This window comes from Silene latifolia, chromosome Y (genome assembly GCF_048544455.1).
Source record: "Silene latifolia isolate original U9 population chromosome Y, ASM4854445v1, whole genome shotgun sequence".
Taxonomy (NCBI): domain Eukaryota; kingdom Viridiplantae; phylum Streptophyta; class Magnoliopsida; order Caryophyllales; family Caryophyllaceae; genus Silene; species Silene latifolia.
This window is the reverse complement of record NC_133538.1, coordinates 21223011-21246356: the sequence shown is the minus strand read 5'-3', so window position 1 is coordinate 21246356 and position 23346 is coordinate 21223011. Positions and strand designations below refer to the sequence as shown.

The window sequence follows — 23346 nt, the reverse complement described above, 5'->3', positions numbered from 1 at the left end:
CCTTTATTTATAATTGCTTTTATTCAATTTCTTCGCTGCATTGTTATGATGTTTAATTTCTCTTGCTTGTGTATGATTATTGTTGATTCAATAATAATGCATAGCTAATTCTCTTTGTTAGGACATAATTCTCTTTGTTAGGACATAGGGGAACCATGATTATTAAGGAATTGTAATTTGAAGTATTAGGTTTAATGCTAGTTTGGTTCATGTTGTTAATCGCTATATTCAATTGTTTCTGTCTAATTGAGTTGGCGCAATTAGTCATTAAATCGCAGTAAACCTTGACCTAGATCGGAAGATTGGAAAGGGTTAGACTTGTAGCGAAAATTAGGGCACGTAGTGAGGGAGGAAGCTAAGCTATTTGTGCTTTAGGGCGAATTGAGACCGGAAGGAGATATTCACTGCTCTGTAAACCATACTTGCATTGACCTGAGACCTAGATTGCTCGACTGAATAATCATGGTGAACCAACTGTCTTAGCTATTTTCTCTTTATTTGCTTAATCCTTATTCCTTTGCCTTTTCTCTCTCTCTCTCTTAATCTCATTTGATTAGAACAAACAATTAAAATCCCCCAGAACTGTTACCTAGACGAACTTGATTAATCTGACATTTTCCCATCTCCCTGTGGAGATCGACCCTACTTACTTGGCTAGCTTCTGTTAGTAGTACTTATTAGGTATTTATTTTTGGTACCTGACGACGGTATCACTAATCCCTTTAGGACCTCTCAAAGAAACCCTCTTTTGATGACAATCTATCTTAGCCTTGTACTTACCCAACCAGTCCATACCAACTATCATCTCAAAACCCTTGAAAGGAAACTCTAGTAAGTCCACTGGTAGGTCAACCTGCCCAACTATCATAGACACCCCTCTATACGGCCGCCCACAAGATACAGACTCACCCGACGGTATAAAAACTTCCTCTTTTATAGACTCATACTCACTCAAACCCAAACGCTTAGCATGACTCGATGATACAAACGACTGTGACGCTCCTGAATCAAACAAAACAAAGGTAAAGACTCCATTAACAAGAAAAGTACCGATGATAACGTGAGCATCATCCTCAGCTGCTTTCTTCTCCATTATAAACAGCTTACCACTGGTCTTCTGCCCACCTCCCTGGACAGTACTAGCTGAGGTAGACGGCTTAGAAGCCGACCCCTGGTTGTTGTTGTTCGTTGTTGGTCTCTGATATGAATTACCGCCATTGCGGTTAGCCCCACCATTGTTGTTACTCTGACCACCCCGGTTATTCCACGACCCAGCCGGCCTGTTACTAGCATAACTCTGCGAAGGACCCTAAGAGAAACTCCCCTGCGACGGTCTCTGGAAATCCTCAGTCACAGCACTGGTGCACTCATGCCTCTTGTGGCCCATACCGCCACAGCTAAAACAAGTCATACCCCAAATTCTACTACTACCACCACGGCCACGCGCATAAGAAGCTCCAGTACTAAACTCCGAACCTGAAGAGTACGCTCTTGCCTGGTTATGGCCGCCCTTCTTGTAACTCGACTGACCACCACTCTCACTCTCATCCTTCCTCTTCTCAGAAGCTCTCTCACGGCTCTCCTTGGCCATCTCAACTAACCTCTCAGCCCTCCCAGCACACTCATACACCTCCTTAACATCAGTAAGGGCTCCTACCGGTAACTTCTCCATGATCTTAGGTGTCGACCCCTTCTCAAATCTCAACGCCAAGTTCTCTTGGTTCAGCCCCATGTCCTCAGCATACCTAGATTTCTCGTTGAAATTATAATAGTACTCAGCAACTGTCATATCGGAAGTCATCTTAAAATCATCGAACTCCTTCCTCAGCTTACTACGCACATGCTCAGGTACAAACTCTCGCCTCATAGCTTTCTTAAACTCATCCCATGGTATCACAGGTAACCCCTATTTCACATATATCTCCAAAGCACTCACCTTAACCTTGTCCCAACACTCACCAGCTGCTTCCCTCAAGTAGAACGCAGCCTGTTCCACTCGAAGCTCCTCAGGACAATGTACCAGATTGAGAATATTCTCCATCTCACAATGCCAATTATCCAGCAGAATTGGCGCCCCAATTCCCAAGTACTCATTGGGATTAAATATTTCTATATGAGCACTTATCTTGGAGTGATCAGGCCCTGTCTCCTTATTTTCTCCCACTCTCTTCAAAGCCTCAGTAAGAGCATCTTGGTGCTCCAACATCTTAACTATCTCATCAATGCTCATGTTTTCGGCCCTAACATACAAAGCGTTTCTTTTCGGCGGCATCTTGGAACTATATAAGAAAAGGTAAACATGAACACACATCCCATATCTCAAAACACGAAAACAACCTGAACAGCACCTACTCGATCGAGTGCCACAACCCACTCGATCGAGTTGAGGTCACTCGATCGAGTTGCCCACTTACTCGATCGAGTGCCTCGACTCCAAAATATGACCAGAAAGCTCCCTAAAATATACTCGATCGAGCCAACCGCCCACTCGATCGAGGTGACCCCACTCTATCGAGTGCCCTCTCCTACTCGATCGAGTGCCCAAAAACTGACTTCTTCCCAGAAACGGAAAACTACCTACCCGATCGAGTTACCCCTACTCGATCGAGTCACTCACCTACTCGATCGAGTGCCCCCCACTCGATCGAGTCATGCAGACTCATATACTACCCGCATGTTCAAACTCACACTTCCCACTATCTATACTCTTATGCAAAACGACAAAAAAAACACACACAGATATATATATATATATATATATATATATATATATATATATATACATATATATATATATACATATATATACATATATATACATATATATATATATATATATATATATATATGTTTCTCTTTGTATACTCAAACAAAAGTAACTTTCTTCCGTATTTCTAACATGCCACGTTATAAATCAAATATCATGCTTTCATGCCTTCAACCAATCAACATATAAAATCACATCATCATTATCTTTCTCTACACATCTCCCATCCTCAACATGCATGCATCCACCGATTCATACCACACATTACTATATAGATACACAAATCACAAGATAAACACATAGCGATCCCGACTCACACCCCATGGTGACCGGTTCAAAATTGTAGGGCGAGTTCGCGACTTTAGGACGTCTCCCAAGCCTTTGCATTAGCTTCTACAACTTCTACCCCGGGTTCATTTTAGTTTGACTCCTTATGTTCATTAGATTCATTGGTTATAGGTTTCAAGATCGTCGCTCTGATACCTCTTTGTAACACCCCATAATCCAAGTGCCTTACCAGGACCACTTAAGGCATGGAAGTGCTACCATCTCGGTTACCCGAGGCAATGATAATCAAATGACAATAAGGAAACGTACTTAAATAGTAATAAAATTTAAGTGATACAAGCCACACTCCAAACTTGTTAAAAGGAAATACAAAGATCCTCAAAACAGTTAACTACTAAACAACTACAAAACTTTGACACATCGGAAGACTTCTAAAACTGCTACGTGGTGACTCATCCCAGCTATCCCATACGCATCGTCTCATACCTGCGAAATAACTGCTCACCACCTCCGAATGGATCACCACAATTTTTACAACATTTAAACGGGGTCAGTACTAATTACATAAAAACAACAGCTGATATGAAACCACAATGTAAACAACTCAAACGCACAATCTCAATCTCCACAACTCCACCCTATCTCCACATATCTGACTACACACTAAAGTGTGTAGCCCTGCCAGAGTACCCATCGCAACAAGTTCTCCTCGTCGCCAGTGGGGGACCGCAGATGTTCCCACCTAAGCCCCGCTCATATCCATTGAGCGATAAACCCATGTTTATTAATCTGCACATCCCTTATGTGGCGGGTTCCACAGAAGGCGAATCAAGAGCGTGAAGCCACTCCCACAAGTGACTCCACTCAGCCAGGGACGCACCCTGATGTGTTCATTTTATATATACTTTTAGCCCTCATTTTAGCTCGGTTTTGATTGCATATCATACTTTAATTAGTATATTTGTGAGCTAATCTTGTATTCTAGGTGTATTGTTTGTATTTGTTACATTTTGTGGGAATCTAAGCATTTAGAGGCTTTTTCCTATCACATTTGAAATCACTAGAATATATGGCTAAGTATGAAAGCTAAAATGACCATGGAAGAAATTACAAGGCCTAGCATGAAGAAATGTGAAATGTAGAATGCTAATTAAATCACAAAATGAAACCCACATTACAAGTCCGCAAAATTATACACAAGATGCTCAACTTAAGATGCTCTTTGGAAGGTCTTAGGAAGCTAAATATCACATTTAACCGGAGGCTTAAAGATGGGATTAATGGCTAACATTGGATCCCCTTGGCAATTACTCAAGAATCGAAAGAAAATTAAGAGTATGCTTAGGATGCCATTTTGGATTCCTCTACAAATTTTACTCCCTTATTCCTATATAAGGGGTGCTAATTTTACACACCTTGAGACACCATTTTACTTAGTATTTTCTACACTACTTTCATATTCTTAGTTTATTTTAGACTAGATTTACTATAAACAATTTCCTTTAAGCATTGCAATTTATATTACAATTTCCATTTCAAGTTATATTCAAGTTATTTATATTTGCATTGTTCTTCAATTCTATTTCCATTTCCATTTCAAGGTAATTCTATTCCTATATTTATTATGTTTATCATTACAATTGTCATTAGTTTAGTTTACATTTACATTTACATTATGTTAGAGTAGTCTACCTTGTCTAGGGAATGAAGGGAGCCATGCATAAAAAGTATTTGTAACATGATAAACTAGGATGTTATAATATCGTTTCATTGTTCTATCACATGTTTGTATAACCACGTTTAATCTTTGTTTAAAGGCCTAATTCATTGATTAAGTTTGTTAATTCGTTCTATAAGTCGAGAGGCATGGAATCGGATTAGACTAAGCATGTGTAGTAGGACGACCTAGTCATAAACGAGAGTTTCTCTAGGACCCAGTCTATGGTTGACACTAATATCGTGAGGTGGGTGTCTTTAAGCCTAAACAATTAACGATTCATTAACTCCTATGATTAATTTAAGCATTTACATAATTTACATGTGTGACCCGACCTCCCTAGACTATTTTGTTATCATTATTGTTTTCTTCCATTATCCAACCAACCAACAAACAACCGATAAACCGACCTTCATAAAATTCACTCCATAACAACTAATTAACAACTACCGTCTCTCTGTAGATTCGACCCCTATGTACTACATTCATTTGTGTCTAGGATATTTATTTTTGCATAGGTGTAGGATAGCCTATCAAATTTTGGCGCCGTTGCCGGGGAGACGGTTTTGTTTGTTATTAGTTGTTGAATTTTATCTTGTTTTATTTTGTCCCGGGGAACGCTTGTTCCTTGGGATCTTTCTCACGGTTTTCTTGTAGTTTTAGTGCCTTTTTCAGGTGGTAAAACTATCTCAAGGGGATCCTAATATCCGTCCAATGACTGTATTTCCTTTCCTACAACAACAAAACCAACCCTTTCATGACTATTTATCCCAATTTGACGAATACGTTAATCGTATTGCTTCTTTTGGATTCATTTACAATGAATATGAATTGGGTCAGGTTGTACTTGAAGGAATGGATTCCGAGTCCCGTGATTTGGCTCTTTACATGAGTTGTGAGAGTCTTTACTACAAGAGTACGTGGGAGCTTTGGGTTTTCCTTCCGAGGCTCGTATCATAGAAATACTCAAAGACATGCTCACAAAAATGCGAGAAGGAAATGAGCGTTTTATCGAAGCTTCCGCTCTTCCACATTCCCAACGTGAGTCTTTTACCCCTATTAATTTAAAATTATTGGAAGATGATGACGATGGTCATAATTTTTCTTTTGAAATTCCCCTTTATATCACTCCAATTGACCACTTAGAGACTCATGTTAATGACATTTATCTTATAGTAGATGATACCCATGACATGGATATTGTTGGGCCCAATTTTAATGACACTGATGAGGTTCACCCAAGCCTTTGGAAACCTTTGAGAATCCTTTAACGGAGGATGTATTTAACCCAATTGTGGTTAATGTGGGTCTTTCTGATGAGCCCATCGAGGATAAGTGGGATGAACCGACCATTTTCAATGAGACCCAACTCCTTGATTCTTCATGCCACCAATTTGAGACCATATATGATGATAATTTGTGCACTAAAGATTTATTTCATGGTCTTAAGCATGACGCTCCATCTCTTGCTGACGAGTGGAGTAATACGGTGATTGTTTTTGAAGTCTCTCCAACGCATTTTGATAAGATTTTTCATCCTTATCCTTTGATCTTTTATGCGTTAATTTTATCAATAGCGTATATATGCTTTTGTATTGCCCATGCACAGGTATATGATCGGCTTCTAAGGGCTTTGACTTATTTTTTAAGGATGAGAAGGCCACTACGTTCGAAAAATAGGAGTCTAGCAAGACTTAAATTTGCGCTTATTGGGAGGCAACACAAGCTTGTTTTTGTTTTTGTTTTTAATTTTTCGCAAACTTAATGTTTTCGTAGAAATAGAAATAAAATTACTAGACTTGACGGTGTTTATTTTTATGGTTTGTAGGTGCAATTAAATAAAGAAAAGGAGTCTCGATGAGGTTATGCACGCTTCCCCATGCATGAAACCCCGTTCGGGGTTGTAACTTTCAACAACGGAGAAGCTAAAAAAAATGCGTAGAAAGTCAAAATATGGCAAGATATGGTCAACCCCGATCGGGGACGCAACTTTTTTCGAAAAAAATTTAAAAAAGAAAATTAAAAATTGCCAAATCACTTGCAAACATCATTCCTTCATCAAACTTTCAATTTTGGCCTTTTCTTGAATTATTGATGATTGGAAGAGTCCCTCGTATCCGTTCTAGATTGGGGGGAGGTTATCTAGTCTAGTAAGTTTTCTTTGCTTTGCAATTTAGTTTATTTTCTCGCAACCCATTAAATATAACCCCTTATCCTTCTAGTTTATGTGCTTTGAGCCATTTTTATGGTTTAGTTGGGTGATTTACTTGTTGCCACATTGAGGACAATGTTGTGTTTAGCTTGGGGGGAGATTGTACTTGCATTGTAGTGTAGGTTGTATGTAGAAAATTTTGTGAAAATTGTGTGTTTTTGCTTGCTTTTTGCCTACTTTCCCTCTTGCTTATTCTAATAATAGCTTATAGCTAATGATTTATTCTTTTATGATGGGATAATTGCTACATGGGGACGTCTTGACATAGTAGGTGGGGGATTTAAAATGAACCGAATAAGCTTGAACTTGACTATTGGCAAGCTACAAAATGGTAAGGTAGAACCTCCTTAGACCGATGCATCCATATCCGGTCTCTATTAGGTGAGTGTAGGTGTCTCCTTATGATGTGTGTTTCATCAAAACGCTCAAGTATGATCTTCATTTCATCTCTTTATAAGCATACATTCATATGTTGTTAGCATTTTGGAGCCATTGAAATGATTTAATTTGCCTTTTTGAACCCCGTCACAAAATTGATCCCTAGCTACATATACATATTGCCTACCTTGTTGAGTTAGTAGCTTTGATTAGTTGTGTTTGGGTGCTCATTTGGGATTTGTTCTATCTTGAAATATCATTGTGAGCTTGGTCTTAATGCTCTTGACGAATAAAATGAGAAAAGAAAAAGAATTGAAAAAAAAAATGAAAAATGATGAATCGAAAAAAAAAGAAAGAAAAAAAAAAGAGAAGAAGCATGAAAAGAGAAATGAAAAAAAAAAGTATGATTTGAATTGAAAAAAAAGAAGAAGTTGATGTAAGAAATTATCATATTTTATTATCATCTTTTGGAGAATTTTCTTATGGTTTGCATTACAATATTGGGTTAGTTTCGGGGTTGAGCATCCTTACATTTTGGATAGTTGCTAGCTTAACTTAAGCTCCACATTTCCATAATTCATTTGTTCTCCTTTCTACCCATGTCTTTTATCCTTCTACTTACCCATTTGGCTTCTTTATCATGCTTGCATATGACTGCTTTTGATTTGTAGTTTTGAAATGTTTACCATATTAGATTACGGGCACGTTCTCATGAGTCGAGGATAAGTGAGTGTTTTCACACAAATGTCCTTTCATATACAAATGAGTTTGAGTGCATCGTGAGAGTCCATTAGTCAAAAGATCATGAAAGAGCTTAAAGGTTCGTTCAAAGTCTTCCATGCTACGCCGTCATGTAAATCTCATCCATGTTTTGCATTATTACTTTTGCCCATGTTGTCTCGGGTTTTGAATCATTATACTTAGCTTTTTTAGGATATTGCAATTGATGGGATATGGTTTCTTGCTTGGGGACAAGCAAGGGCTTAGCTTGGGGCAGTTTGATGTGTTCATTTTATATATACTTTTACCCCTCATTTTAGCTCTGTTTTGATTGCATATCATACTTTAATTAGTATATTTGTGAGCTAATCTTGTATTCTAGGTGTATTGTTTGTATTTGTTACATTTTGTAGGAATCTAAGCAGTTAGAGGCTTTTTCCTATCACATTTGCAAGCACTAGAATATATGGCTAAGTATGAAAGCTGGAAGAAATTACAAGGCCAAGCATGAAGAAATGTGAAATGTAGAATGCTAATTAAATCACAAAATGAAGCCCACATTACAAGTCCGCAAAATTATATACAAGATGCTCAACTTAGGATGCTCTTTGGAAGGTCTTAAGAAGCTAAATATCACATTTAACCGGAGGCTTAAAGATGGGATTAATGGCTCACATTGGATCCCCTTGGCAATTACTCAAGAATCGAAGGAAAATTAAGAGTATGCTTAGGATGCCATTTTGGATTCCTCTACAAATTTTACTCCCTTATTCCTATATAAGGGGTGCTAATCTTACACACCTTGAGACACCATTTTTCTTAGTATTTTCTACACTACTTTCATATTCTTAGTTTAGTTCTTAGTTTAGTTTAGACTAGATTTACTATAAACAATTTCCTTTAAGCATTTCAATTTATATTACAATTTCCATTTCAAGTTATATTCAAGTTATTTATATTTGCATGGTTCTGCTTCAATTCTATTTCCATTTCCATTTCAAGGTAATTCTATTCCTATTTTTATTATGTTTATCATTACAATTGTCATTAGTTTAGTTTACATTTACATTTACATTATGTTAAAGTAGTCTACCTTGTCTAGGGAATGAAGGGAGCCATGCATAAAAAGTATTTGTAACATGATAAACTAGGATGTTATAATATCGTTTCATTGTTCTATCACATGTTTGTATAATCACGTTTAATCTTTGTTTAAAGGCCATATTCATTGATTAAGTTTGTTAATTCGTTCAATAAGTCGAGAGGCATGGAATCGGATTAGACTAAGCATGTGTAGTAGGACGACCTAGTCATAAACGAGAGTTTCTCTAGGACCCGGTCTATGGTTGACACTAATATCGTGAGGTGGGTGTCTTTAAGCCTAAACAATTAACGATTCATTAACTCCTATGATTAATTTAAGCATTTACATAATTTACATGTGTGACCCGACCTCTCTAGACTATTTCGTTATCATTATTGTTTTCTTTCATTATCCAACCAACCAACAAACAACCGATAAACCGACCTTCATAAAATTCACTCCATAACAACTAATTAACAACTACCGTCTCTCTGTGGATTCGACCCATATGTACTACATTCATTTGTGTCTAGGATATTTATTTTTGCATAGGTGTGTGATAGCCTATAAAATTTTGGCGCCGTTGCCGGGGAGAGAGTTTTGTTTGTTATTAGTTGTTGAATTTTATCTTGTATTATGTTGTCCCGGGGAACGCTTGTTCCTTGGGATCTTTCTCACGGTTTTCTTGTAGTATTAGTGCCTTTTTCAGGTGGTAAAACTATCTCAAGGGGATCCTAATATCCGTCCAATGACTGTATTTCCTTCCCTACAACAACAAAACCAACCATTTCATGACTATTTATCCCAATTTGACGAATACGTTAATCGTATTGCTTCTTTTGGATTCATTTACAATGAATATGAATTGGGTCAGGTTGTACTTAATGGAATGGATTCCGAGTCCCGTGATTTGGCTCTTTACATGAGCTGTGAGAGTCTTTACTACAAGAGTACGGGGGAGCTTTGGATTTTCCTTCCGAGGCTCGTATCATAAAAATACTCAAAGACATGCTCCCAAAAATGCGAGAAGGAAATGAGCGTTTTATCGAAGCTTCTGCTCTTCCACCTTCCCAACGTGAGTCTTTTACCCCTAATAATTTAGAATTATTGGAAGATGATGATGATGGTCATAATTTTTCTTATGAAATTCCTCTTAATATCACTCCAATTGACCACTTAGAGACTCATGTTAATGACATTGATCTTGTAGTAGATGATACCCATGACATGGATATTGTTGGGCCCAATTTTAATGACACTGATGAGGTTCACCCGAGCCTATGGAAACCTTTGAGAATCCTTTAATGGAGGACGTATTTAACTTAATTGTGGTTAATGTGGGACTTCGTGATGAGCCCATCGAGGATAAGTGGGAAGAACCGACCATTTTCAATGACACCCAACTCCTTGATTCTTCATGTCACCAATTTGAGACCATATATGATGATAATTTGTGCACTAACGATTTATTTCATGGTCTTAAGCATGACGCTCCATCTCTTGCTGACGAGTGGAGTAATACGGTGATTGTTTTTGAAGCCTCTCCTACGCATTTTGATAAGATTTTTCATCCTTATCCTTTGATCTTTTATGCGTTAATCTTATCAATAGCGTATATATGCTTTTGTATTGCCCATGCACAGGTATATGATCGGCTTCTAAGGGCTTTGACTTATTTTTTATGGATGACGAAGCCACCACTTTCGAAAAATAGGAGTCTAGCAAGACTTAAAATTTGCGCTTATTGGGAGGCAACACAAGCTTTTTTTGTTTTTAATTTTTCGCAAACTTAATGTTTTCGTAGAAATAGAAATAAAACTACTAGACTTGACGGTGTTTATTTTTATGGTTTGTAGGTGCAATTAAATAAAGAAAAGGAGTCTCGATGAGGTTATGCACGCTTCCCCATGCATGAAACCCCGTTCGGGGTTGTAACTTTCAACAACGGAGAAGCTAAAAGAAATGCGTAGAAAGTCAAAATATGGCAAGATATGGTCAACCCTGATCGGGGACGCAACTTTTTCAGAAAAAAAATTAAAAAAAAATTAAAAAAAGAAAATTAAAAATTGCCAAATCATTTGCAAACATCATTCCTTCATCAAACTTTCAATTTTGGCCCTTTTCTTGAATTATTAACGATTGGAAGAGTCCCCCGTATCCGTTCTAGCTTGGGGGGAGGTTACCTAGTCTAGTAAATTTTCTTTGCTTTGCATTTTAGTTTATTTTCTCGCAACCCATTAAATATAACCCCTTGTCCTTCTAGTTTATGTGCTTTGAGTCATTTTTATGGTTTAGTTGGGTGATTTACTTGTTGCCACATTGAGGACAATGTTGTGTTTAGCTTGGGGGGAGATTGCATTTGCATTGTAGTGTAGGTTGTTAGTAGAAAATTTTGAGAAAATTGTGTGTTTTTGCTTGCTTTTTGCCTACTTTCCCTCTTGCTTATTCTAATAATAGCTTATAGCTAATGATTTATTCTTTTATGATGGGATAATTGCTACATGGGGACGTCTTGACATAGTAGGTGGGAGATTAAAATGAACCGAATAAGCTTGATCTTGACTATTGGCAAGCTACAAAATGGTAAGGTAGAACCTCCTTAGACCGATGCATCCATATCCGGTCTCTATTAGGTGAGTGTAGGTGTCTCCTTATGATGTGTGTTTCATCAAAACGCATAAGTATGGTCTTCATTTCATCTCTTTATAAGCATACATTCATATGTTGTTAGCATTTTGGAGCCATTCTAATGATTGAATTTGCCTTCTTGAACCCCGTCACAAAATTGATCCCTAGCTACATATACATATTGCCTACCTTGTTGAGCTAGTAGCTTTGATTAGTTGTGTTTGGGTGCTCATTTGGGATTTGTTCTATCTTGAAATATCATTGTGAGCTTGGTCTTAATGCTGTTGAAGAAAAAAATGAGAAAAGAAAAAGAATTGAAAAAAAAAATGAAAAATGATGAATTGAAAAAAAAAAGAAATAAAGAAAAAAAAAAGAGAAGAAGTATGAAAAGAGAAATGAAAAAAAAAGGAAAATTTGAATTGAAAAAAAAGAAGAAGTTGATGTAAGAAATTATCATATTTTATTATCATCTTTTGGAGAATTTTTTTATGGTTTGAATTACAATATTGGGTTAGTTTCGGGATTGAGCATCCTTACATTTTGGATAGTTGCTAGCTTAACTTAAGCTCCACATTTCCATAATTCATTTGTTCCCCTATCTACCCATGTCTTTTATCCTTCTTCTTACCCATTTAGCTTCTTTATCATGCTTGCATATGACTATTTTTGACTTGTAGTTTTGAAATGTTTACCATATTAGATTACGGGCACATTCTCATGAGTCGAGGATAAGTGAGTGTTTTCACACAAATGTCCTTTCATAGACAAATGAGTTTGAGTGCATCGTGAGAGTCCATTAGTCAAAAGATCATGAAAGAGCTTAAAGGTTCGCTCAAAGTCTTCCATGCTACGCCGTCATGTAAATCTTATCCATGTTTTGCATTATTACTTATGCCCATGTTGTCTCGGGTTTTGAATCATTATACTTAGCTTTTTTAGGATGTTGCAATTGATGGGATATGGTTTCTTGCTTGGGGACAAGCAAGGGCTTAGCTTGGGGTAGTTTGATGTGTTCATTTTATATATACTTTTACCCCTCATTTTAGCTCGGTTTTGATTGCATATCATACTTTAATTAGTATATTTGTGAGCTAATCTTGTATTCTAGGTGTATTGTTTGTATTTGTTACATTTTGTAGGAATCTAAGCATTTAGTGGCTTTTTCCTATCACATTTGCAAGCACTAGAATATATGGCTAAGTATGAAAGCCGGAAGATATTAAAAGGCCAAGCATGAAGAAATGTGAAATGTAGAATGCTAATTAAATCACAAAATGAAGCCCACATTACAAGTCCGCAAAATTATACACAAGATGGTCAACTTAGGATGCTCTTTGGAAGGTCTTAAGAAGATAAATATCACATTTAACCGGAGGCTTAAAAATGGGATTAATGGCTCACATTGGATCCCCTTGGCAATTACTCAAGAATTGAAGGAAAATTAAGAGTATGCTTAGGATGCCATTTTGGATTCCTCTACAAATTTTACTCCCTTATTCCTATATAAGGGGTGCTAATCTTACACACCTTGAGACACCATTTTTCTTAGTATTTTCTACACTACTTTCATATTCTTAGTTTAGTTCTTAGTTTAGTTTAGACTAGATTTACTATAAACAATTTCCTTTAAGCATTTCAATTTATATTACAATTTCCATTTCAAGTTATATTCAAGTTATTTATATTTGCACTGTTCTTCAATTCCATTTCCATTTCCATTTGAAGGTAATTCTATTCCTATTTTCATTATGTTTATCATTTCAATTGTCATTAGTTTAGTTTACATTTATATTTACATTATGTTAGAGTAGTCTACCTTGTCTAGGGAATGAAGGGAGCCATGCATAAATAGTATTTGTAACATGATAAACTAGGATGTTATAATATCGTTTCATTGTTTCTATCACATGTTTGTATCGTCACGTTTAATCTTTGTTTAAAGGCCTTATTCATTGATTAAGTTTGTTAATTCGTTCTATAAGTCGAGAGACATGGAATCGAATTAGACTAAGCATGTGTAGTAGGACGACCTAGTCATAAACGAGAGTTTCTCTAGGACCCGGTCTATGGTTGACACTAATATCGTGAGGTGGGTGTCTTTAAGCCTAAACAATTAACGATTCGTCAACTCCTATGTTTAATTTAAGCATTTACATAAATTGCATGTGTGACCCGACCTCCCTAGACTATTTCATTATCATTATTGTTTTCTTCCATTATCCAACCAACCAACAACCGATAAACCGACCTTGATAAAATTCACTCCATAAAAACTCATTAACAACTACCGTCTCTCTGTGTATTCAACCCCTAAGTACTACATTCATTTGTGTCTAGGATATTTATTTTTGCATAGATGTACGATAGCCTATCACACCCCGAAGATCACGGAGAATTATCAATCAATCATCATATACAAACAACACTTACCAACAACCGATGCCAATACGATAAAAGAAACAATCAACAACAACGACAACGACAACAACAACAACATCAACACAACCAATGCCATGTAATTAATATTGAGTAGGGAAACCCTACCTGGAAAGCAAACACCACAGACGGTCTTAGCAGCTAATCAGAATCTTTCCTCAAGGAAACCTCCTCCTATAACATACATACATACAATTACTACCACATTCATACAAATCACCCAAAACCCCCAATATCACCCAATTAGGGTTTCAACCAACTTTAACAAAACATTATAAAAATTGTATAAAAAGCTTACCCTCGACACAAGGATCACAACGGCGTAAAGAACAAGATGATCCGACACTCCTAGCCTTGGGGATTTGTTAACAATGCGACGAATACAACTTACGTAACTCCTCTTCTTCTCAAATAGGTTTCTTTGAATGTTAAAAGAGATTAAGAAAAGTGACGGTCATCTTTTTATATTAATCTCGCATCATTAACAAAACCCGTCAAACTCAGCCCGTAAAACTAACTTACTCGATCGAGTAAGTGACTTACTCGATCAAGTGACCCTTACACGATCGAGTCCCCAACTTACTCGATCGAGTACCCTACAGGCAGTCTACTATTTTGCATCAAAAACTACTTACTCGACAGAGTAAGCCCCACTCGATAGAGTACCCACAGACATAGAAAACCGTAGTATTACACTTTTTTTTTGCTAAAATGTAAGCTTAATTATTTAATTAATTAATAATTAACTTTCAATTACACATACAATTTCCAAGAGATAGCATTGTCTTAGGAATTTCAAATACATGTAATAGGATAAAAACTTGATTTAATTCAATCCAACTACCTCCTCGTCTCCCCGCCTTCACTGCTTCCTCCCCCCCCCTCTCTCTCCCTCCTCCTAAAGCACTTTACTGTAAATTAAAGACTAACAAAAATGGCATTCATCAAATAAATCTAGGCCAAAAATACAAAGTTCAAGGAACCTGCACATGCTAATCATTAGATATAAACAAAATCCTGCCATTGCAATATTCAAGAAAAGCATAGACGGCTAAATAAGAAAGTCGCTCATTAATCTTAGTTACAAAAGCAGATTAACTAAATTGTTTGTTCTCACTTATCTCCATAAAGAAGAAATCCACAAACAGCAAATAAAGTACCATACTTTGTCGCAAATCCCCCCATCTCCCACTCTCTATGACCTTCCCCCCTACCCTCACAATCTAAACATTCTAAATAAAGACATAGATGAAACTCCACTAAATTCAAGTATCAAAGTAGTATAGCCTGAAATTCTGTACAGAGCAACAATTGGCAGACTGTCCTTTACCTATGCTGCTAATAGACTGGTGGCTCTACTGGTTCATAAATAAAAGGATTATTAGGCCGGAAGTTAAAAATTTTGAGCAAAATGGCAGATTATTGTTGCAACAGCAAATGACAGTCGGCAAAACAGTTGCAGAAAGTATTAGAATTTTAAGTGTTGATGAATTAGACAGGGCCACAGATCATTTCAATGGGAATAGAACACTCGGACAAGGCGGTCAAGGGTAAATTTCGGTATTTGGATCCCGAGTACTTTCAGTCAAGCCTCTTGTTTACTGAAAAGATCGATGTTTACAACTTTGGGGGTGGTCTTAGTCAAACTTCTAACAAAAGGTAATAAGGTCCACACTGAAGAAGATAGAAGCTCAGAAGAAAAGAAGAGACCCTACATGAAAGAAGTACTAATTTTAAAAAATCACACTCTTATCAATTTCAGACATTTGAAGAGCCTCTGATTTGAATATCCAACTTAGCTATTTCTAGGCTGAGAGGGAATAAAAGTAATGCATCCATGAGCTTTCTCTCATAAAAACTCATCACGAGAGCAGATCGGGGCTTGACTATACCTAAGGGGATGGATCCCAAGAGCTTCTTCTCAAAGTCTGGTCCTGGTTTTGCAGTCATGTATGAGGCAATGAACCCTGGTGCAATTGAATTGACCTGAATAAAATTGATTCATGAAAGTTTTAGATTTAATTGAATAATTGATACTCCCTTCTAATCTTTTCCCACCTTTGCTGGCACAAGACGCACGAGAGTAATACGACAGATAACAGGTAAGGGTAATGATGACAGTAAATTAAATAGTCCTGAAGATATACTCCATATGCCTTGCCTTTTGCTCAAAGGGTAAGGGTATCATGTAAACCAGGCTTAAAGGGTTAAGAATATTTGAGATGCTTACATTGATTACTCTACTTGCATATTCCTTCGCAACTGTCTTAGTGAAGCCAATAACCCCAGCTTTAGCAGCACTATAATTGGCCTGCCCCGCATTGCCAATCAGGCCAACAACAGAGGTGATGTTGATTATTCTTCCCTGAAAATATCTAAACAACTATTTACCTTATTCTTTTTAATCATAAAACAAAAATTACCTTATTTTTTTTAATAATAACAAGTACGGAGTAACAATTAACACCGGAAAAAAAAAGGTAGGAAAAGTCAGGCGCATAACAATTACCTTTTTCTTCTTCATCATTATTTTTGCTGCAGCCTGCATTACCAGTTTACCAAAAAATTAAATGGGACCATCTAATTAATTGCAGCATAAGATTCCGAAAGTCGAGAAGCTCATCGCTCATGCTTCCAACCCGTGCTTTCAACCCCGGCCAAGAAAGTGTGCCGAAAGCCCTAAAAAATGCATCGGGAAGAAACCCATCCGCCTCACCCTATGAGCAAAGCGTTAAAAGTAAAATCTTGCATTAAAGCCATATTCATATGATTCCCACTAAAAAGAACCGAAATAATTTGATCTATGGACAGCGTCGTTGTGGAACTGATCAGAAAATGCAGAAACTGCCAGATCCATGCAACCGAAAGTCAGTCCACGACATGCACACACCTGCTTCCTCAGTTTCATGGTAAACGTTGTCAGGTAGTTTAAGCGAAACGTAAGTAAGGTCTAGACATGTTGAGTCGGAGGGTCACAGGAATTGGAATTGGAAGTTGATGAGCGAAAAACACCATCAGATTTCAAAGTAGCGCGGGTAGGTGTCTTTGATTCTAGTTTAGACAATCATAAGCGAATTTGGGGTTGCAAGAATCTTTTCTTTTTTCTTCTTCCCTCCAGTTAATTTTTAGTAACCTATGTACAAAGGTATACACCAGTAAGATTCAGATCAATAACCTCCTATGTACATAAATTGCTATATTAAAACATTTCCAATCATATCGCTTCTCTTATTGCACTTTATTTCATCAATTATTTCTCACCCCCCTCACCATTCCTCAGCTTTTATATTCATACCAAAAACATTACTCTAACCGAATTTACTATTATTCCTCGTCTTTTTTTTCTTTCTCTTTTATTATAGAAGGCCTCATAATTTTGATTATATTTAATAATTACCCTGCTTAATAACCCCACAGGTTGGTGCCATGGTAATGGCAACATAAATAGTCATGTAAACACAAATAACTCTCTTACAAGAAATGAGTATTATACGTTGAAAATCGGTATTTGAGCCTAGCGCAGACAACAGAGTTAAAATCTGACTTTAAATTTCCTTGGCATATCATAACAAAATTCTTATACGAGAAATTAATCAAAATTCTTATGAGAAATTAATATAAGACTTTTTATTGGGAGAGTAGATGATGAGCTCCCTTTTCTACCTACATTCTATTGCATTTGGAGCTCTTTTAGTAGCATTTTGCAAAGGGTTTTGGGCATTTTCAATGCTTTTAATCCAAACACCAAATGTTACTACTTGCAACAAAGAAGTATCAGAGTAGAATTGAAGGTAAGTTGGAGCAAAGAAAGCAGCAAAGGAAGGCTAAGATCAAGCACCAAAGACATCATGAGGAAGCCTTTCAAAGATCAAGCAAGGAACGAATTGAAGACAGATATCAGCAGCTAACTCGCACGGTGCGAGTTTCCTGCTCCCATTTTTCGCAACGTGCGATGTTTTCTGGGTTACTTCCGTTTTGTATTATGGGCTTCTCTCATCTTAATCCCATGGTTACTAGGTTGTATTAGACTATATATAGTGTGTTTTCCTCTAGATTAACACATCTTTTGCATTATTGAAGAATTAATTTTTAATTTGGAGAATTATTCATCTTTTAATTGGGTTTAGATCTATTATGGAGAACTAATCTCCTCTTCTTAATCCGACTCAAAGGTGTAATCTTTTGTTGTAAGACTCCTTAATCTTTCCTTAATTATTATTATTGTTCTTAATCTCTTGTGTTTAATTGCTTAATTTTGGAATCCTTGTTAGATTATGGCGATTAAGTGTCATCTTCTTGTTACTTAATCTTTCCAAGTTCCTTAATTTACTTGTTGTTGGGTTTATTAAGTGTGATTTCCTTGTAATCCCATATTGCAACAACTTGTTATTAGACTAATGATGTGATTTCTTCTTGGTTTAATTAACATTTGAGAGATTAATTTGTGATTGCTCATTAATTGTGTTTTTATTGTGAGTAATTACACCTATTAGATTCCTATTGCTTCATCTTCTTGTTAATTAATCTATGTGTGTGATTTCCACTAGAGGAATTAATAAGTTGGGTCAATTATTAAGTGTGATTTCCTTGTGGTTGACTTCTAATTAAGGGAATTTGGAGAATTAATCTCACTAATAGGGCAATAATATTAATTAGAAGGATTGACTGAGTGGTTTCATCAACTAAAGTGCCTCACTTTATTGAGTCGGATTAAGTTTTCCTTAAACTTGATAAATTTCCATCTTAAAACTTGTTTGATTGATTACTTGTTGTTCACTCTTATTTGAATTGTGTTTTGTTACTTTTGAAAACCAAACCAAAAACCCCGCGTTTTACATACTTGTTAATTTGTCACAATTGTTCTAATTGCTCTCTTGATTTCACCATTGCAAAACCCCCCTTCTCTTGGGTTCGATCCCATTACTTGCTACTTGTCTTATAACTAGCCTTGATTAGTACGTATTGTGGTATATAAATTATTAATTTGGCCGTCTTAAATAGCGATGTTTTAGGCGTGTCAAATTTTGGCACCGTTGCCGGGGAAGGTAACGGTTTTGTTAGTGTTTTTATTGGTGTTTTTTAGAATAGTTTTGTTAGTTAATTTTCATTTCACATTTGTTATTGTTTTGTTCATTACTTGTGTGAACCTATTTGATTGTGTACTTTTGTGTAGAATTGTTTATGGTCAATACTAGGAACTCAAGTGAACCACTTTTTCCATTCAACCCGGAAATTAAAATATCACTTGCTTGGATAGGAGGAGGTATTAGAAGAGAGACCCCGGTTATTCAAGAAATTAATCCCGTGACTCAATAAGACCAAGAGGAAGATAACATCATCTCTTTTGTTATAGAAACCGATCCATAACCCATAAGAATTATCATAGGTGATGCCGAGAATCCACAAAGGAATGATCCACTAAGGGAGGATCCACCAAGGCCTAGGACCATCAAAGAACTTATCGCCCCGGACCTTACACAAGTCCCCTTGTGTATTTCCTTTCCGGCCTTAGCAGAAAATGCCACCTTTGAACTCAAGTCCGGGCTTATCCACCAATTGCCCCAATTCCATGGAGCTAGTATGGAAGATCCCAATAAGAATTTAAACAAATTCCATGTATTTTGCTCGAGTATGAAGCCTAATAGGGTTACCGACGAGCAACTTAAACTAAGAGCCTTCCCTTTTTCACTCAAGGACGCGGCAAACGATTGGCTTTACTATCTCTCCACCGGGAGCATTACTACTTGGAATCACATGAAGAAGGCTTTCCTAGAGAAGTATTTTCCCGCTAGTCTCTCCTCTCAACTAAAAAAGAAATAAGTAATGTGGAACAAATGGATGGAGAGAACTTGTATGAGTATTGGGAGAGGTTCAAGCAACTTCTTGCTAGTTGTCCATTCCATGGGTATTGATACGTGCAATTTATCTAATCTTTTTAGTCTTTTATTGCACGTATTTCTATGCCTTTTTGTATCGTTATGTAATGCAAAATGCCCCGAATTGGCTACTTTGGTTTGTTTTGTCTAAATTGCAGAAATGAACCTAGAAGTGGTGGAACCGCGCCCTATTCGTCCTATTTAGCATGCATTACGAGAAGACGGGAGTGTTATAGCGAGAGTCGTATCTTGGAGTGCATAAAGGAAGGTCAAGGGAGCTGCCAAAGACGAGTTAGAGGCTGACTTGAAGGAAAAGCACTCGATCGAGAAGATTCATGGTTCGATCGAGTGGATTGGCTGGTCAAAGGGGTCGATCGAGTTGTTCTATTTGCTCGATCGAAATGCTGATTGTGAGAGTTCATGGATCAAGAGTTTTATCTGCTAGATTGAGAGGAAATACTGGAGAAGATCTCGATCGAGTGGTTTCAATCCATTGATAGGTTTGCTCTCTATGCGGGCTTTAGTAACCCGTGATAGTTTATTTTTGTTAAGTTTTTATTTCCCTATTTAAGGGAAACATAATTAGGTCATTAGGATCTATCTTTCATCTTTCACATACTTTTCATACTTTTGCTTTGAAACCTACTGCTTAATCTTTCTCTTAATCCTTGCTCTTTGCTTGACTTTTGGACTGTTCTCTACGTCGGATTCATAAAGATTGTAATCACTCTATTACTCCTTAATCTTAGTACTTATTACTTTGCTTACTTTAATCTCTTGTTCTTTAATTATCGCTTTTGCCCTAATCTCGTTTATGCTTAATTATTATTGTTTTATAATGTTTCTAATTAGCATTCTTAATATTATTATTGCTGACATCATTAATAACATGAGTATCTTATTCCTTTTATGTCGGGACTAGGGAATTCATGGTAGGATTGCGACGATGTAGCGAATAGGTTAGATGATTTACTTGTGAGAATCTGTCTCCATAGAAATTTAACTGTAACATCAGTTTAGTTGAGTGCACGCTTCTAAATTACATTAATCTGGTTAAGTTTACTCCTAGATCGGAATATTGGATTAAATAGACCTGTTATGAACAGTAGACTACCCTAATGAGGACGGAAGTTATGTTAGTGGAAATGTAGCGTAGAAAGTGGACCGGAAGGACCTTTCCTATATCCTTCTCACAGTAGATTGTCTAGGCTATTTGCAGCTGAATCGATAGACTACCATGGTGAACTGAAATCCTGGCATACCCTATTTATCTGATCACTTATACCGTATTTACTCGCTTTTATTGCTCTTGTTAATCTCTCTTTCCTTTAATCTCTCAGTAGTTTAGAAATAAAAATTAAAACCCCCCATTTTGTGACTCAAATAGACGGACCTTAGACAGATATCTTGCCTCCATGTGGAGAATCGACCCTACTTATCACTAGCTTCCGTTAGTATGTTTAGGTTTATTTTTGGTACACAAACGACAGTATCAGGTATACCGACCAGGACCTACTCTTGAACTTTTGTGGTGGTCTCCTTGATGATGATGCTAGGTTGATTAAAGCCGCTACACAAGAAGGGATTGAGTACATGTCGGTCCAAGAGGTAAATGATTTGATTGAAAGACTAGTGGAAAGTTCTAAGAATTTCGGAAGGAGAGTAAAAAGAGAAAGTGCGGCATCTTCTTCAAAGCAAAGTTCCAACCATATGGAAGACAAAGTTGATTTTCTTACCAACTTGGTTAAGGAACTTGCAAAAGGGAATGGGATTAAATCTCATGTGAAATTTTGTGGTCTTTGTTATGATCCAACCCATCCCACCGATGGGTGTCCATCTTTGCAAACGGAGGAAGCAAGTGAAGCGGTGAAGGCTCTTGGGTTTAGGAAGTTTGACCCATATTCCAATACTTACAATGAGGGGTGGAAAGCTCACCCAAATTTTGGTTGGGGTGGAAACCAAAATAAAAACCAAAAGGGACCCTCAAACTCTTCATTTCAAAAGCCAAACCAAAATCAAAACCAATCACAAAATTCCTTGGAAGATATGATGAAGACACTTGCTATGAATCAAGTGGCAATGTAAAAAGAAAGCCAAGCTTTGCTAACCAATACCAAGGAATTCCAAACCGCCGTGCTTCAAAAAAATCGGCTCACTGACTCTAGGATTGGTAACCTTGAGACCCAAGTTCGTCAAATTCTTAACACACTCACTACAAAACCCACTCAAGGAGGGAGCATCCCTTATCACACAATTCCTCCACCCACCAAGGAACAAGCAAAAGCGGTTTGTTTGAGGAATGGTAGGGAGTTGGTAGAGGCACCCAAGGCTCCTAAGAAATCAAGGCCACTTTCGATTGTTCATGAAGTGGAGGATGTAGTTGAAGATGAGATTGAAGTAGTGGTGGAACATGGAAAAGCATCTACACCCGAGCAAGAAAGGATAAATGAACCACTATCGGAATACGAGCCTCAAGCTCCATTTCCAAGTGCTTTAAATGACACAAGGATAATTGACAAGAAGACTTCAAGCCTTTACGATATCTTTCGTAAAGTGGAGGTAAATATCCCACTTCTTGACCTCCTTAGTAGTGTGCCAAAACATGGAAATATTTTGAAAGAGTTCTGCACTACTAAGAGGGCCAACAAAACAAAGAGTATGAAGAAAATAAAGGATAATGAACATGTGTCGGCAATTTTTCAAAAACGTTTGCCACAAAAATGCGGAGATCCGGGCATGTTCACTATTCCTTGCAAGATTGGTGCATTAGATTGTCATATAACTATGCTTAATTTGGGTGCCTCTATCAATGGTTTGCCTCATTATCTTTATGAGTCTCTTAAGTTAGGACCTTTGAAACTGACTCCCACGGTCATTTATTTGGTCGATAGGTCCAACATCTACCCTAAGGGAATCATTGAGGATGTGTTGGTGAAGGTGGGGATATGATTTTCCCCGCCTATTTCTATGTGATTGAAATGAAACCCGAAAAAGGCTCCACTCCCATCTTGTTGGAAAGGCCTTTCATGAAAACTTCTAACACCAAGATAGATGTGTCTAGTGGATGCCTTACCATGGAATTTAAAGGTCAAAAGATTAAATATAGCATTTATGAGGCGATGAAATACCCCACTGAGACTTCTTCCTTGTGTTTTCTTGATGTTTTTGAACCAATTATTCAAACCGTGTATGAATTGTGTAAAAGTGACACCTTAGATGTTGCTTTAACTAATGGAATGG

General features: G+C 37.1%; 1 protein-coding gene and 1 pseudogene across 1 annotated transcript; one reads left to right on the top strand and one right to left on the bottom strand.

The window, feature by feature from the left end:
• Nucleotides 1-15988: 15988 nt before the first annotated feature.
• Nucleotides 15989-17534, bottom strand: LOC141627714 (3-oxoacyl-[acyl-carrier-protein] reductase, chloroplastic-like; annotated as a pseudogene).
• A 2530-nt stretch (nucleotides 17535-20064) lies between these two features.
• Nucleotides 20065-23055, top strand: LOC141627713 (uncharacterized). Its single transcript, XM_074440938.1, has 3 exons — nucleotides 20065-20135; nucleotides 21597-22187; nucleotides 22272-23055. Exons 1-3 carry the CDS (start codon nucleotides 20065-20067, stop codon nucleotides 23053-23055), a joined length of 1446 nt encoding a protein of 481 aa, XP_074297039.1.
• The last annotated feature ends 291 nt before the right edge of the window (nucleotides 23056-23346 follow it).